The sequence below is a fragment of the Octodon degus genome, unplaced genomic scaffold (genome assembly GCF_000260255.1).
Source record: "Octodon degus isolate 3935 unplaced genomic scaffold, OctDeg1.0 scaffold00020, whole genome shotgun sequence".
Taxonomy (NCBI): domain Eukaryota; kingdom Metazoa; phylum Chordata; class Mammalia; order Rodentia; family Octodontidae; genus Octodon; species Octodon degus.
In genome coordinates this window covers 8134326-8150422 of record NW_004524596.1, presented here as the reverse complement: position 1 = coordinate 8150422, position 16097 = coordinate 8134326, and the positions used below count along the sequence as shown (strand labels likewise).

The 16097-nt window shown below is 36.3% G+C and overlaps 1 protein-coding gene and 1 non-coding gene across 3 annotated transcripts in view; one reads left to right on the top strand and one right to left on the bottom strand.

Annotated features, from left to right (window-relative positions):
- Positions 1 to 16097, top strand: part of Map4k3 (mitogen-activated protein kinase kinase kinase kinase 3) — a 202518-nt gene that overhangs the window by 117095 nt on the left and 69326 nt on the right. For both annotated transcript variants that reach the window (XM_004627636.2, XM_004627635.3), the window contains exons 5-8: positions 5478 to 5533; positions 6094 to 6141; positions 9927 to 9969; positions 12340 to 12412. In XM_004627636.2, the coding sequence (XP_004627693.1) occupies positions 5478 to 5533; positions 6094 to 6141; positions 9927 to 9969; positions 12340 to 12412 (220 nt within the window). The remainder of the gene's footprint in view (positions 1 to 5477; positions 5534 to 6093; positions 6142 to 9926; positions 9970 to 12339; positions 12413 to 16097) is intronic.
- Positions 5045 to 5153, bottom strand: LOC111815741. The gene has a single exon (XR_002820387.1). It is a non-coding gene; the product is annotated as a U6 spliceosomal RNA (small nuclear RNA).

The window sequence follows — 16097 nt, the reverse complement described above, 5'->3', positions numbered from 1 at the left end:
CTTCTGATTGGATTTGAAACTGTCTCATTACTATCTGTTCATCAATAAAACTTTGAAAAAAAAATAGATAATATAGGTTGTTTTCCAGTGTTGCACCTGTGAAGTAATTTTAGGGGCCAGTTATAGTAAAGCAGATGGTGAGACCATTTGGACGGGAATTTTACTGTTTATATGTCCTTTCTTTTCCAACATATATTCTTAGCAGACTGATGTATTAGTAGGCTTCTCTCTGTTTCTCTTTCTTTTGCATGGTAGTGTTTTAATGTATAATTACAGTTGTAATGAGAAAAAATAAATGATGAATTCTCTAGAATTATTTTAGGAAGCTTAATGAGGAAAGTGGACCTTAAGTTGTTTTTTAAAAGACAGGCGCACTCTGAATGGAAGGATGGATAGTGCCCTCTCGGGGATACGGCAGCAGCACAGAGCCTTGAAGGCCAGCACACGGAGACCACTCCCGGCTGGGCGCTGGGGCACGTGCAGGGCCTCTGAAGCTGAGAACATTTTTCTGCTTTATGAAATTATATCTTTTTTTAAAAGAGAGTACAAATTAGAATTAAAACAGAGAAAAATACAACTGATACAGAATTTCACTTAATGTAATATGAATTTTGCAGTATTTATTGTAATTCATAGTGTTGTCTTCCAACCAGTTATTCATATTACCAGATATATGCATGTAAAATTGGAAGAAGAAAGAAAAAAAGAAATATATAAGAAATTAAGGGGAAAAAGTACAACCAATTGAAAAAAGGAGACAAAATTATATCTTTTTCTAAGGACATTTTTTATTCAGTATGGCTATTCTTTGACATATACTTAAGGAATACTTTTTTATGAGTGATTTTTATTTCAAAGATTCAGTGAAAATTGAGAGATTCGGCATTAGTTTACACTGCAGGGCAAACTTTCTGGAAGCTTTATATATATATATATATATTTTTTTTTTTTTTTTGGAAGCTTGTAATTTTTATGTACTATAAATTTGAAAAGTTATTCCCCCTTTGCCTTAATTTACATTAATTTCTCCACTGTCATGTCCTTCATTTGATTCAATTTCCTTTTCCTGAGGTGATTTTGAGCAAGTTCATTTTATGGTCATCTCTTTCACTGCTTGCCCTTTACTCTTCACTAGTATTTTAAGGGGACATAGATGTATTTTCTAGGTTGAAAAAGACATATTTCCCAGGTATTTTCTTTCAGCATTTTGAGAATTTGGCACCTTTGTTTTCTAGCTATTGTAGTTGTTGGGACCTTTTGTCAGTGTAGTTATTGATCCTTAGCAAGAATCTTTCCTGGGTTTTTTGCTTAGGACTTAATGTGCTTAACCTCTGAGTATTTAGCCTTTTCTTAAAATCTGGACAATTATAAGTTGTTATCTCTAAGTATCTTCTCCCCCAATCCATTTAATCTCTCTTCTGGAATTAGATGTATATTACATCTTGTCCATATCGCATACTTAAACTGATCACCAACTAAGTCAGTGGAAGAGCTGACAATTTGTAGTAACCAGATGTTCTCAAGCAGGCTTACTGGGAATTTTCATGCTCATATAAAACCCCAAGTCCTGTCTTCCTTTGTGTTCATTCTTTCAGCTATACCCAGATTTCCAGGATATAAAACTTCCTGATGGCAGCATATACTACCACTTAGATGGTCTTGCATAAGAATACACGTGCCCCCTTTCCTGTCCATAGCGCCTCACTCCCATCTTAATATTATGCTGTCAGTTATGTGAGAAGTAGTGTAATACCCAGCATTTCTTTATTTTGTGAAAGAAAAGCTTTTCCTTTCCAAGAACGCTGGTGCTTATGAGAGGCTTTCTGCATGTTTGTGTGTATGTTTGTTTGTTTTTCAAGTAGTAAAACAGATTGCATTTTGATCTCATTAAAATTTGCCAAAAGGTCCATTTTTGATGTTATGAAAATTTGCCCAAAACATCCATTTTTATGGTGCAATCCTATTTTTTCCGTTATTTCTAAAATATCACTAAACTATTTTTATATTTTGATTGCCCTTAATCCCATCATCACCTACTCATGATTTTACAAATTTTTGAATATTCTTGAAAAGATAAAATGTTCCCATTATCTATTGATGTATAACAAATGATCCCAAAGTTTAACACCTTTTCAGACATTTGTTTTCTCAGTTTCTGAATATAAGGACAGCTGACTGATTCTGACTCATAGTCCCTTGTGAGATTGACTAGGGCTGGAGAATTTACTATCAGGATGAACAGCCTGCATGGCTGTTGGCAAAGGCTTCTGCTACTTAATCACTTTTGGTAGGAAGTTCCTTACCACGTAGATCTTGCCATAGGAAGGCTTGAGTGTCGTCATGATAGGGCAGCTGGCATCCCCCAGAACAAGTCATTCCAGAGAGACCAAGAGGGGAGCTCCAAGGCCTTAGCCCATATAACCTCAGAAGTTGGATACTGCTACTTTTGCCATAGCTTTTTGCGTCGTTTTGTGTAGAAGCAAGTCATGCAATGCAGCCCACTCCCAGGCAATTCTAATTGTTGAAGGGCGATATATCAAAGAATATGTGGATATATTTTTAACTACCATAGCAGGGGGAACCTTTTACATTTATTTTTTCCACATAGACTTCTTCTGTTCTTCTCTTCTTTCCTCCATTAATTTGCATGTACATTTTCTTTTAAGGATTGACAGAGCCTTTTATTGATACAGCACAACACATTCTTTTATGGTAAATTGTTTTCTTAATTTACACTTTTGAACCTGAGTTTGTCCTTAGTGAGACTTTTTCCCAGGGACTGGCTTTTGAAGGCATGTCCTTGCAGGGCTATCTCCCCAGCCCCGCACCTAAGTGCCCACCTTGTTTCTAGTATGTACATACCTGAACCCTAAACCTGAGTGAAGGATTCTCTGGCAGTAAGTTCTAAGGGGAGGCAGTTTCCCTGAGATTCCAGGCCATGACAGCACAAATCCTTGGTCATCTATGCTCATCTACTATTTTGCCCTGTGGAAAGCCTAGTTTTATGTGACCCTGGTTTTATGTGGGCATTTCTTTTAACTCTTCATCTGCAAGTCCTGAACCTAATAGTTTGTGCCCAGATAGGGGATTACTAAGATAGACCTCCTAAAGACAGTTAAGCTAATCTCCAGCTTTACCTATTTTTTTTATTTCACTTTTTGATTTGGCTGCTAGAAAAGTCTCTTAATACTTGTGAGCTTAACGGGGCCCTTTAAAGTTTATTTTTTAAAATTTTCTTTCCTAGATGTTATTTTCATTGTATCTTACCATTTTGCAGACACAGAAACATCAAGGTGGCCTCTTACTAAGAGTGGGTTTAAAAACTTAGAAATTATATGGTTTCAGACATTTTAGTGTAGCTCTATTGTGGGAAGAATCTCAGTGAAATAGATTTCTTTCTTACATGATTATAAAATACTATAGTTATTCAACAACAGGACTAAACATGTTTTCTAGCTCTTAAGTTTGAATAAATGTGAGTGAGCTGTCTAGCAAAGGATTCCATCACTGTTATTCAATTCAGGTTTCTCCCACCTGATGTGTTTCTGTATTCTTCAGTGATTAATACTGAAAAGAAGAAAAAATATTTTTCATAGTGGCTAAATGCTGTCTTAGTTTATTTATATGGCTATAACAGTATCTGAGACTAGGTAATTTATTAGCAACAGAAATTTATTTCTCATATTTGTGCGTTGAACTGTTTCCCGAGAAATCCAAGATCAAGGTACCAGCAGGTTCTGTGTGTGGTAAAGAGCCATTCCTAAAAGATGGCACCATCTAGTTATCCTGCCATGGTGAAAAGGAAGAAAAAGCAAAAAGGGCTGAATAATTCCAGTCACAGAAGAGCCCTTGTGGGCTGCTCACTTCCTAGAGGACCACCACTTTATACTGTCCCGCTGAAGATTAGATTTTAACATGAATTTTTTTTCATGTTTGTCAGCTTGTAATTATGTAAAGAAGAACACCAACTCCCAAACTAATTTAAAAAGCAAAATGAAGATATCTTTACCAGCCACTTTACAAAAATACAACAGCTCTGCATTTAGCTATTAACTTCCTTTGGAGTATCCCAAATTCCTTTGCAGAGGCCTTTGATACGTCTTGGGGGGAGGCAGGTGGGCCTAATAGAAGAGACAAGGAAGTAGGACTGGGATGGAAGTCAGGTGATAGGTTTCTCCTGTTTGTCCCCTCATGATAAGGTTGAGAAGGAATTTGTGCAGCACACTTCTTCACCATGAAGGGTGGGCTCGTGACTGCAGTGGGTTCAGCAGTGTCTGTGGCCTGTATGCGCTAGTTTCCCATAGCTCCAGTGCCCTCCACAGCTGTGATGAACAAATTTAGCATGAATTTTGGAGGAACACATACTCAGACTCTAGCAGTGGTACATATAGGAAATGTTAAGCATATATCATAAAATTAAGATATGGAGGGGTGGATAGATGGATATTCATCCATGTTAAAGTGAATGGGCAAATTTCAGAATTATATGTGTGGTACACATATCCATGTACCAATGGGTCCTTGATTTACAATGGTTCAGCTGACACATTCAGTAGAAACCACACATTAAATATTGAATTTTGGTGTTTTCCCAGGCTAGCATTATGGCGTTACTGTACTCTCAGTTGGTGGGCAGTGGCAGCAAGCTGTAGCTCCCACTTAGCTGTACCAGTGCAGAAGGAAACACCTGTTGTCCACAGTACACTGTGTTTTTGAGCTGTAACATTCAGTAAGTTAGGCAAATGAGATGTGTTTGTAATTTAGAAACTTCAAATATTTTCGTCTTATAATTTGTTTTCAATCAGTAATCCTATTATAAGTTGGGTATTATGTATATGTTATATAAAATCATCTGATAGATTATAAACCAAACCCTTGACATTGCTTGTTACTGAGTAATATTTAAGGAAGAGATCTCTACTTTCTAAACTTCTCTGTTGATTGACATTTTTATAATGAATATAAATTATGTATAACTATAAAGCTAATGCCTTTAGGAAGAATATTCATTTAATACTAGCCATATTATATGTTGAACATCAATAAAAACTGCCTGAGTCTCTTGGACATTCTTGTATCATCCTTGCGCAGGGGCCATGCTAATCTTCTCTGTATCGTTCCAATTTTAGTATATGTGCTGCCGAAGCGAGCACTTGGACATTCTTGTAACATTTGGGAGATAATGTTGGATCAGAGAAGCATGGAAATGAAAATGTAATTACTTGTAGTCGTCCACTCATTTTGGGAGTATTGAGCTGCTTTTCTATCCCAGGGACTGTTCTCAATACTAGAAATTCAACAGTGATTAAATCAAATGAAAAATAAAAACTTTGCCTAAATGGAACTTACGTTTTAATAGAATTATTTAGGTACATTAAGGTAATTAGGTACAATAAGTCTTTTACTAGAATTTATAAAACTTTGTCACTGAAAAACTTGCAATTATTAATCTTACTAATACTAATTTTCTTTTGTAGTAACTGGACCTCTGTCAGAATTGCAGATAGCATATGTTAGCAGAGAAACACTACAGGTAAACAGATGCAATGTTTAATTATTGGACATTAAATAAGGCTCAAATGTTAAATGAGGGTAAAATATCCTAATTTAGTAAATTCTTAAAGACTTTGAATATATTTTAAAGTGTATGATAAGCTCATTTTATATTCATAGATACTGTAAAGCCTAAATGTGAGGATACAATCTAAACTTGAAGCACTGTGGAATTTTGTAGTGTATTTTTAATGTTCCCCTTAATACTGAAGAAAGGGTTGAAAATCAAGCACTCAGGTAGCTTAACGACAGAGTGTTTGCCTAGTGTGTATGAGGCCCTGAGTCCAAGTTCCAGTAGCTTGAAAAAGTTAATTTTGTATTGTTTGGAGAGCTTACTCATAAATGTTTTAGAAATATTAGTGGTTTTAATGAACTTTTTCATTTTATTTCAGCTATTTTAAAGTATATTTATTAAAATAGGGTAATTACTACTAAGCTCTCTGTAAGGAATAAATAAAATATGCGGACTACTCAGTTAATTGCTTAAAATTCTCAGCTGTTCTCTGTGATAAAATCTTGCTTTTCTTTTTGAAACTCCAGGGATTATATTATCTTCACAGTAAAGGGAAAATGCACAGGGATATAAAGGTATGAATTATATATTTTTAAGATAATAGTCATTCTTAAAAAGATATTCTGATCAAATTGCTAAGCAGCATTATTTGGATTATTCTATTTCATAAATTTGCTGTCTGAAATATACTGCTTAATAAAGTTGGCCAAATCCATTAGTAGTTTTAATTTTTTTATAGTAGTATTGTTGAACTACAATTCATATATCATAAAATACATCTTTTTAAAGAACAACTGGAATGGGAGAAAGAAAAGAAATAAAGGGGAAAAATATATATATTTATATACATACACACACAAGATGTATAGCCAAGATATTTGTACTACTAGTTTCTATTAGTTTATTGAGAGGAACAGTTAATGATTACTTGTTTGATTAGTTTTGTATGACTGTATCTGGTGTTCTGAGCACCTACTTTGGGGTGTTGTTGTTGTTGTTGTTGTTTTTAACGTATTTAGCACAGGATCTACAGGGTTTCACTATGTAGATGAGACTTGTAGTGATTCTGCTGTTCTTCAGCCTCCCAAGTGCTGGGATTACAAATGTGTACCACCACACCCAGTTTTAGTACGCCCCGCATGAAACTGGCATAGCATGCCAGGGATTGAACCTCGGCCACTGCGCCCTGCCTAAACAGGTGCTGTAGTCCGCTAAGCTATCTAGCCGGCCCTAGAACAACTATTTTGAAGATAACGTTATGCATTATAACAACCATTGTTAATTTCCTATCATCTTGTTTTGAAATTCTGTATTATTTTTATCAGATTTTTTAAAATTCTCTTTTTTAAAAAAAATCACCTTTTTAATTACATCATTCAGTGATTAATGGTGTATGAGCACTTGTTAGCTTACTACTAGTTAACTATTTGTAAAATGAAGATTAGGTCCATAGCTTCCATCACATTGCAATTTTTAATATTTTATACTTAGAGTATGCCAACAAACTTTAGCAATCTTAAGTAATTATGAGTAAAATAAAATGGATAAATTAAATCTTGATTTTTCTGAAGGTCTTTCCTTTAGCAGCAGTGGAGAACAGATCCCCTGGACTAGATGGGGTTAGCTTAGTGGTAATCTAAGTATAGTCACAGGACTTTTTGTTGTTGTTATGTATTTGGTACAGGGTCTCACTACGCAGCTCACACTCGTAGTGATCCTCCTGTCTCACCCTCCCCACTTGGGATTATAGTAGTGCACCACTATGCCTGGTCTTGGTGGCCAGCACGACATGTCTGGGGTAGGGTCAGCATGGCATGAGGTTCCAGGGATGGCACTTGCCTGGGCAGGTGCTTAAACCTCTGAGCTGTCTCCACAGCCCTGTCACAGGACTCTTGAGGAGAGGTGTAAAGCTACTGCCATCTCCCCAGTCTAAGTATTTCACTGTTTCATTGTCTTGTCCGTTCTTCCTTGTTCATGCTTCCTCTGATGTTTGTCCTCCTTTTATTTTCCAACGCTTTCTCTAACATAGTTTCTTAACCTTTTTTAGAGTTGGAATGAGTGCTCTTTAAGTCTCTGATGAAATTCATGGGTTTTTTCCTTAGGAATTGCCCTTCAACCATGCCCTCAAATTTCTCTTGAAAGTTCAGTGGTTTACTGTTTATCCAATGAGGTATGTTTTAGGTACGTTTCATAGGCCACTTAGAAGATACAAGAAAGTTTTAGAGTTCAAAGTAGAAGAGTTATATGAAAGCTAATAAATTAAGAAAGGTTTCACATTATTGGCAGTTAGGTATCCTGAATGAACTAATAAATTTTTGTCAGAAATGAAAACTGGCATGCATGCCAAGCAAAAAGAATAGTTATGAGCATACTGAGATTGGAAACGATGAGGCAATTTTAAAGAACATAAAATCTGCATCATGTCATTCAGGAGAAGATAGTGTATGAGATTATCAGGAGTTGGTGCTCCTCTATGCAAGGCTTTTTGTACCAGACTTTAGCATTTGAATAAATCTGACCAGCATACTCTCTCCTCCCTCATCTCAGCCACATTGTATTACACCTCATCTGGACTTAGGTACTAGCCTCTGGCTGGTCTCATACTCCCATTCTTACCTTTCCACCTGGTAACCAAAATTGTGTCTTGTCGCTCTCTTGCCTATATGCCATTAGTTTCCTGTTGCACTCAATGTAAAGTCTAGATGCATTTATCACAGCATAGAATAGTGGTGGGGAATTTAGGGCGCCTGTGCCACAGCAGGTCGTTTATATTATTGAAAGCTCTAAAAAGTTCGCCATCACTGGCCCTAGGTACGGCCTAGGCTCTGCATTTCTCCTACCTTATCTCACACTCATCCCCCTCCATTTTATTTATACTGTTCCAGCCAGTGTGTGTGTGTGTGTGTGTGTGTGTCTGTCTGTCTGTCTGTCTGTCCGTCCATCTTTGTGTCTTTTGAGGCAGGGTTTCACTATGTAGTTCAGGCTGACTTTGAACCCACTTTGTTCTTATAATTGGGTTTATTCTGGCCTTAGCTCTTGGCATTTGCTGTTGACTCTCAGAATACTCTTGTCCCATATTTGGGTGTAGCTCTATATTCTCACCTCATCTAGCTCTGTATCTGATATCACTACCTTACAGTGGCCTTCTTTCCCTGCTTTTTCAAAAAACTTACCTCTGCTGACTTCAAATTGTTTGTTGGTTCATTCATAGATGGATTCATTCTATCCATTCATTTTTTAAAAAGAATTTTTAAAATTCTTTCTTTCTTGGCTGTAAGTTTTGTAAGACCTGGAACTTATTCTTTATTGTAAGCTCAGAACTTTGAATAGCACCAGGCTGTGTTAGTTGCCTCTCAGCAAGAGATGAAGGGAAGGAAAAAAGCATCGAAGGTCCTCATGTTCATGTGGCATGAATAAGCTGTAACTTAGGAAATTAATCTTCAGCTGCGAGAAAGGCCAAACTGAAGTCTGCAGAGGTCTTGATAGCAGGGGCACATATAAGTTAAATTCCTGCTCTAGTTTCTTCTCTTTTATCTCTGTTCCCCCCATTATTCCATAGAGCCATAGTAATATCGGTAGACATTTCTTAGATTCAGTGATGACACTGAGAAACCTGGAAATCTCCCTTTTCCTCTCCCCTCTGCCCTCTTCTGTTGTTTCTTCCTCTTCTGTTTGGGATGATGAGTTGGTTTCACCCGATTTTGTTTTTGCCCAGTCCAATATGTAATTACTGATGGTACCTTGGTTTACAGAGCTACCAGCTCTGGCATGCTTACTCAAAAATTGCAGGAAAGAAAGGGGGAGAGACCTGAAATACCATTGGACTCAGTGCTACCAGTTTGTGTGTTTGTTTACTTGACGGCTCTAAACTCTTGGGAATCCAGTAGGCTAGACAGTCTCATGTACCAAGTGTAGGCAGCCCCACACCAGCACAAGTTCAGTGATGGTGAGTCTCTAAAGAAGGAGGTTGGTTTTGTTGTTTTAACAAGAAATAGCAATAAAAGTTTAAGGGAATTGAAAATGCCATTGTGAAGTAGCATTCGGTATAATGGTGGTATGTGATCAGTGAGGAAATAATTAGATGAAAACTTAATAGATCACTTTCATATTAACATACCATGTTAGTAGCAGTTTTTTAAAACCAAATATTTTTGTAATTTTGTCAAATTGCCTAAAAAAATGAAAAGTACATTTTCTTATAAATATAATGATTTAACGTTTTAATTGAGTATACTTTAAATTTCAACCATTTCTGGGTGTAAGGCTGTGATTATTTTAAATATGTGTATCCAGTCTTATATGCCCTATCTGCTAAAATGCCTGTCACCTACTTTGACTAAAATGTGTTCTCATTTTCAAGGGAGCTAACATTCTATTAACGGATAATGGTCATGTGAAATTGGGTAAGTAAATGAGAATTTTGTCACATGTTCAAATCTGTTTTTAAATATGATTAAGTTTTTTTTTTGTTTGTTTGTTTGCTGTTTTTTGTAGGACTAGGTTTCCTTTCTCCTAGGACACTATATATTTAAGTAGAAATGTCTTTGTGGGGTATGTCACCTCTTTATCTATACAGTATCCTATTCCTTTTCTCATAAATACAGATAAAAATCTGTCCTTCACGTAAGACAGACTTGTTGCAGAGATACTGTAAAATAATATCTCTAGGAATTCTTTTACCCTAAATGCAGGACTGTGACTTCTAGTAACAAATCTGTACAAAATGAACTCTACAACAGAAAAATAAGATAAAAATTAAAAATTCAATAACTCAAATGCTATGCTCTTAAAGTTGTAAAGCAAAATACAGCATCACTTACATAATGATGTAATTTAGGTACTGAATTTGGCTTAATTTTTAACTCATTTTTCATTTTGTAACTTCTGATCAATTATGATTAAAATAGAATTCAAAATCTAAACAGTGGCTAAATTTTAAAGGCTAAGACAGTAGTTCCGAGCAGTAGTTTTATTAACAAAGTCATATCTATTAGGTATTAAATGAATTATTTAATAAAAATGTGAGATTATTTTGAGCTATTTAGGACAAATCAATTAAAAATATATATTCAGGGCTAGGGAGATAGCTTAGTAGAATAAGTGCTTGCCTGGCAAGTGCAAGGTCCTGAGTTCAATGCCTGGTACCACAGAGTAAATAAATAAATAATGTGTTTATCTTATAAAAATATGCATAGCTGGGATGTAGATCAGTGATGGTATTTACCTAGCATATACAAGGCCCTGCTGTGTTTAATCCTTAGTTTCAACTGATAAAGGAAAAAAACAAAATTGTTTTGAACTGTAGCTTACTATAGAACTGATTAGATTAAAAAGTTATCTAATAATTGCCGTATAATAAAGTTTTCCCAAGTACAATAAATATAAGGAAAGCCAAAAGGGTAGGTCCTGTTTTCAGTTATCAAACTGAAGTCCTGTGAACATACTGTGTCAGAAACTTATTATTTTGTGGCTGTTTTTATATGCTTTGCTTAGATATATTATGTGGGTATCTTAGTTATATATTTAGCAATCATTAAATATGTTAGAAAACACTAGAACTGACCATACTTATTTTTAAAAATAATAACAAATTCCCATTAGTGATTGGTGTTAGCATTAGGATATATTGCCAGGAGGGCCTGCCAAGTAGCTCATCGGATTAAAGTTCCTACAAGCAGGTGCAGGGGCCAGGGGTTTGATCCCTGGGCCTGCCTTACTAGCTCTGCCCCCGCTCCTGTGGCACGCTGAAACAGCAATTGAGACTGGGCATGGTAGTGCACACCTATAATCCAAGCACTTCGGAGGCTGTAAACAGGCGGATCACTAGAGTCCAATCTAGTAGTGAGACCCTGAAAACCCTAATATACAAAATACAAAAACAAAACAAAATACAACTTTGTATTTTGTTTTCCTTCCCTAAAATACAAAACAAAAAAACCAATGCTGCTTCCTTATAAAATTAGAATCTGATCAGTATTGGGGCTAGAGAGATAGATAGCTCACTGGTCTAAGCGCCTACCTAGCAAGCACAAGGACCCAAGTTCAGTCCCCAGTACCTCATGTCATGCAGTCTTAACTGCATAGCGAGACCCTGTGTCAAATAATAAATAAAAATAGTTTTTAAAAAGCGGGGGCGGGGGGCTTGCTGGTTAGCTCAGTTGTTTAAGCACCTGCCTGGGAAAACCCAGTCAGGCTTGCAGGACTGCAGTTCGATCCCCAGCTCCACATGACACACCACACCTGCCATTAAGGCAGCCTAGGCCAGGCCAAAAAAAAAAATCCTTCTCAAGAATATATTGCCCGGGCAAGATTTGGAAGGTTGTGTTTAGTAGGAGCTTTTCAAGTTACTTTGCTTTACCAGCAGACTTGGTGTATATATTGCATGTGAGTGTCATGAGCTTGAGAAGAGCAAATGGAATGTACTGCTATGTGCTTCCAGGGACGCGCCTTGAATTGTAAGGCCTGGAAGCTAGAGACTATTAATAAGTCTTCCAGTATTGACTTCTCTCAGCTGTCTCTCATCAGGGTTACTTTATCTTGACCTCTGATCATTTGATTCATGTGTGGATACATGGAAATCTATTTGATTGTAACAGTGCCTTCTTTGGGGATATTTTAATAGAGGTCCATCACAGTTAAAAAATTTAATGGGGTGTTTGAGAACATCTCATACTTCTATGCAGTTAACCTAATGAAAATACTTATTGTAAGTTTCTTCTCATATTTACCTTAAGCAATTTTACTCAGTTAAGTGTTTCTCATTTTTTTAACAGCTGATTTTGGAGTATCTGCACAGATAACAGCTACTATTGCCAAACGGAAGTCTTTCATTGGTACACCATATTGGTAATTGTATTTTCATTGATTTTTAATTTTTGTGTTCATATTGTAATTGATACATTTTTTACAACAAACACTGAGGAAAAAATTTAAGACTACAGTAAGAAGGTCATCAACTGGTGAAGTAATTTCGGCATGTATTCTTGTGGATAGATTACATGACAAAAAAAAATTCCACTATATCATATTTCATTACACCAAAAAGGTCTAAAGACTGAAATGGTTTTCAGGAACCTACCAGCTCTGCTAGAAAACCTGACCCTTGCTTCTACACGTACCCTGCATTTTTACAGGTATTTTTTAATGTCTCTGTATTCTGATTAATCTTTCAATATTACCTTTTGCCTAGTATCCCTTTTGATATATCTTTCTGACTGCAAGATCAAGTGCAGATTTCTTAGCATTTAGAAACATTTAGATACCTTCATAAAATTTTCTATACAGTAAAGCCTGTCACACTATTAGTTCTGACTTTTGTTCAGTCAGTTTTGCCTTGCTTAACATGTGGATTTTTCCCCCCTAGTTAAATCCTTTCTGGAGCCCTTTCCACACCTCTCCCAGTCCAGTCTGCTTATTCTCCATCTCTGTTGCATAACTTTGCCTTGGGAGCTTCTCATCTTCAGTTTAGGAATTCCTTTTCTGTATTCCAGATCTTCCTTTTTTATGATTCACTCTGTTCTGCCTTGGTGTTTTTTAGTGAAACACTTGTTTTAGTATCCTTCTAATAAAGTGTGTATGGGAAGTAAAATTTTTGAGACTGTGTATGTCTGTCCAGTCTTGCTCTTTATTGGTAATTGGGTGGGTATAGAATTCTAGGTTGGAAGCTTCGAGGTATTGCTGTAGTGCCTTCTGCTCCCTGATTCTGGTGGGAGGTGTGATTATACATTCTTCTTTTAGGATATAGCTCTTCCCCCAAGAGATCATTCCTGATGTTCTGCACTGATGCACTTAAAAAGGCTTTGGATTTTTTTTATCTTTATTTGTAATTATCTTTTTTTTTTTTTTTTTGGTTACCTGTTCAGTCTATACTAGGGATGGGGCTGGCGTTGCATGTGGTGCTGGAGATCAAACCATGGTCCCTGCACCTGCCTAAGCTTGCCTAAGCAGGCACTTTTTTGGGGAACCGGGGATTGAACTCAGGCCAGCAGGCACTTTAGACCATTGAGCTATCTCACCAGCTCATCTTTTGTACTTTTTATTCCAGAGATTTGTCTTTAACTCTAGAAAATGATCTCTCTTTTTTATTTATAGTGTCTTTGCTACACTTTGCCTGCTGTCTTTTCTGGAAGTTGTTAATTATATTGTGGGCCACTTGAATTAGTCCATTAATTTTCTCTAACTTAAAAAAAAAAAAAAAAGTTTTTATTTACTTTCTGTAACAATTCCTGACTTTTAAAACTCACTTTCCTGATGAAGGCTTTCTTTCCTGAAACGTTGTATTTTACTTTCCTTCAAAGACAATTTCAAGTACAGCATGATCCCTGTTTTCGGCTAACCTCAACTTGTTCTTGTTACCTTTAACCCTAACTTGTCACCATGTTCAGGATTCTTTGAGCATAACTGGACTGCTATTTCTTTCTTGCTGCACCTTTGGTGTGCCCTTGCGTTTGCTCCATCATCTAATGTTTGATTTCTAGTCTTTAGGTATTCTGAGTAAATATAAAATATCTCCTGGATTTTTAAAGATGATGTATGTTTGTATTTTTCTTTGTTCTCTGTACTATTTTGATTTAATTTTTGAGAGGACTAAGGGATTGAAAGAACTGTCAGTATTTTTAAGTTCTGCTCTGTGTTCTCAGTTTGATTTTAAACATTTGGAGAAACTATCTCAGTGCCTCTCAAGAGTCTAGCTTGATTGTGTATGCAGTGGTGATGAGAAATGATCTCCACCACCATTTCCAGAAATTAAAATCTCATTCTTCTTACAAAAGTGGGAAATATCTCAGAAATGTGAAATTGTGAGTTTAGGTAAAGTTCATTCATGTCTCACTCACACTTGCACATATAGTACCTTTCTTTCTGTATCATGTCTTCCCCACCCACATCTGATAATATAGACTCTTCAAAGTGAGTAGATTGGTAGTTACTCCATGAAAATAGTCTACCAAAGTGGGAAATTAAAAATTAATACACCTATACCCCAAATATATACCTAAAGGCTATTAACTGTGCATTTATTTTTTATGTAACAACAAAGACCTTTCTTTTAGCAGCCACATTCACAATGTGTTAGCTACATTTCCTGATTTATTATTTTTATTGCAGTATAAATTAAGTGTAACTTTACCATATTAAGTATATAATTCTATGAGTGTTGAGCAATGAAGGTAAAACAGATTTCAATCATCAAAAACCATTTTTTCCTTTGTCCCTTTTGAGTAAATCCTTTCCTTCATTCCTTGCCCCAGGTGACTCTAGATCTGATTTGTCCCTGTAGTGTTGCCATTTTCTCTAATATCATGCCAATGGAATCATATAATCTTCTACCTCCTCAATACTGTATTATACAGTTGCCATATTCTTAACTAATTTTCTAGGGCTTGTTTTTAGGAATTTGTCTTTAACAAATTTTTCTAATGTTTTCGTTTTTTATTACAACTTCTTAATCTTCTTAATAAATCCATTTTCATAATAATTAAATAATTGCCCAGCTATTCCCTTTTCAGATATTGTCCTGGAAAAGTCAAAGACACTGTGTTATAGTGATAAATGCATACATTATTCTAAATTACAGCAATTTATCATAGCTAATCTTGGAACCAAGCTTGTATGTCCATGAGCAAATTAATGGAGTAAGAAAATGTATTTATACACAGTGGAGTACTACTGTCCTATAAAGAAGCATAAATTTGAGTCATTTGTAGGAAAATGGTCATACCTTGTGACTTATAATCATTATACCTACAATGTTAGATGAAATAAGTCAGACAAACAAAGCTGAATATCACAGTTTTCCATACATGAGAAACTCAAAGTATACTTAAATTGAAAAGCAGAATATGATAAAGACAGAGTAGCCAGGTATAGTGGCTTACACCTGTAATCTCAGCACTCAGTAGACTGAGGCAGGAGGATCATTGCAAGTTTGAGACCAACCTGAGCTACACAGTGAGCTCAAGGCCAGCCTGAAACTGCATAGTAAGACCCTGTCTCTAAATAAATGAATAAATAAAGAGCAGCAGGTCTTTACAAAAGGAAGAGGACTGAGAGGTACAGAGAAGAGAGGGAACTAGGATAAAGAATTGAGATGTGTTTATACCCGTGCACCAACTCTGAGGACAAGTTCAGTCATTACATACTACAAATGTGTGCTGATAAAATAAAACATTTTATAATCACTCAGAATTCATAGTCACTATGCTGTATCTAAAGAAAAAATAAAACTGTGTATGCACAGTAGCAAATATACCTGAAATAAAAAGGTTCAGAGAGGCACCCTGCTGACTGAAGGTGCATGGCGTGGCTGGGAGCGAAGGGCAGCAGCTGGCGAGCTCTGTGCCCTGCCGAGCGCTGCTGCGTCAGCTGACACGGGCGGGGGTTTGGGGGGAGCGCACAGAGCTTCCACCATGTGCATGTTGCCCTTTTCCAGGTTATTCCTACAAAGATAGCATCAGTAAGGTAATAGCCAACGTAGTTTACATTTCTCTTTTCTTGCCGTGATTCAAATTCTTATAAGAGCTGTTTCCAGGTC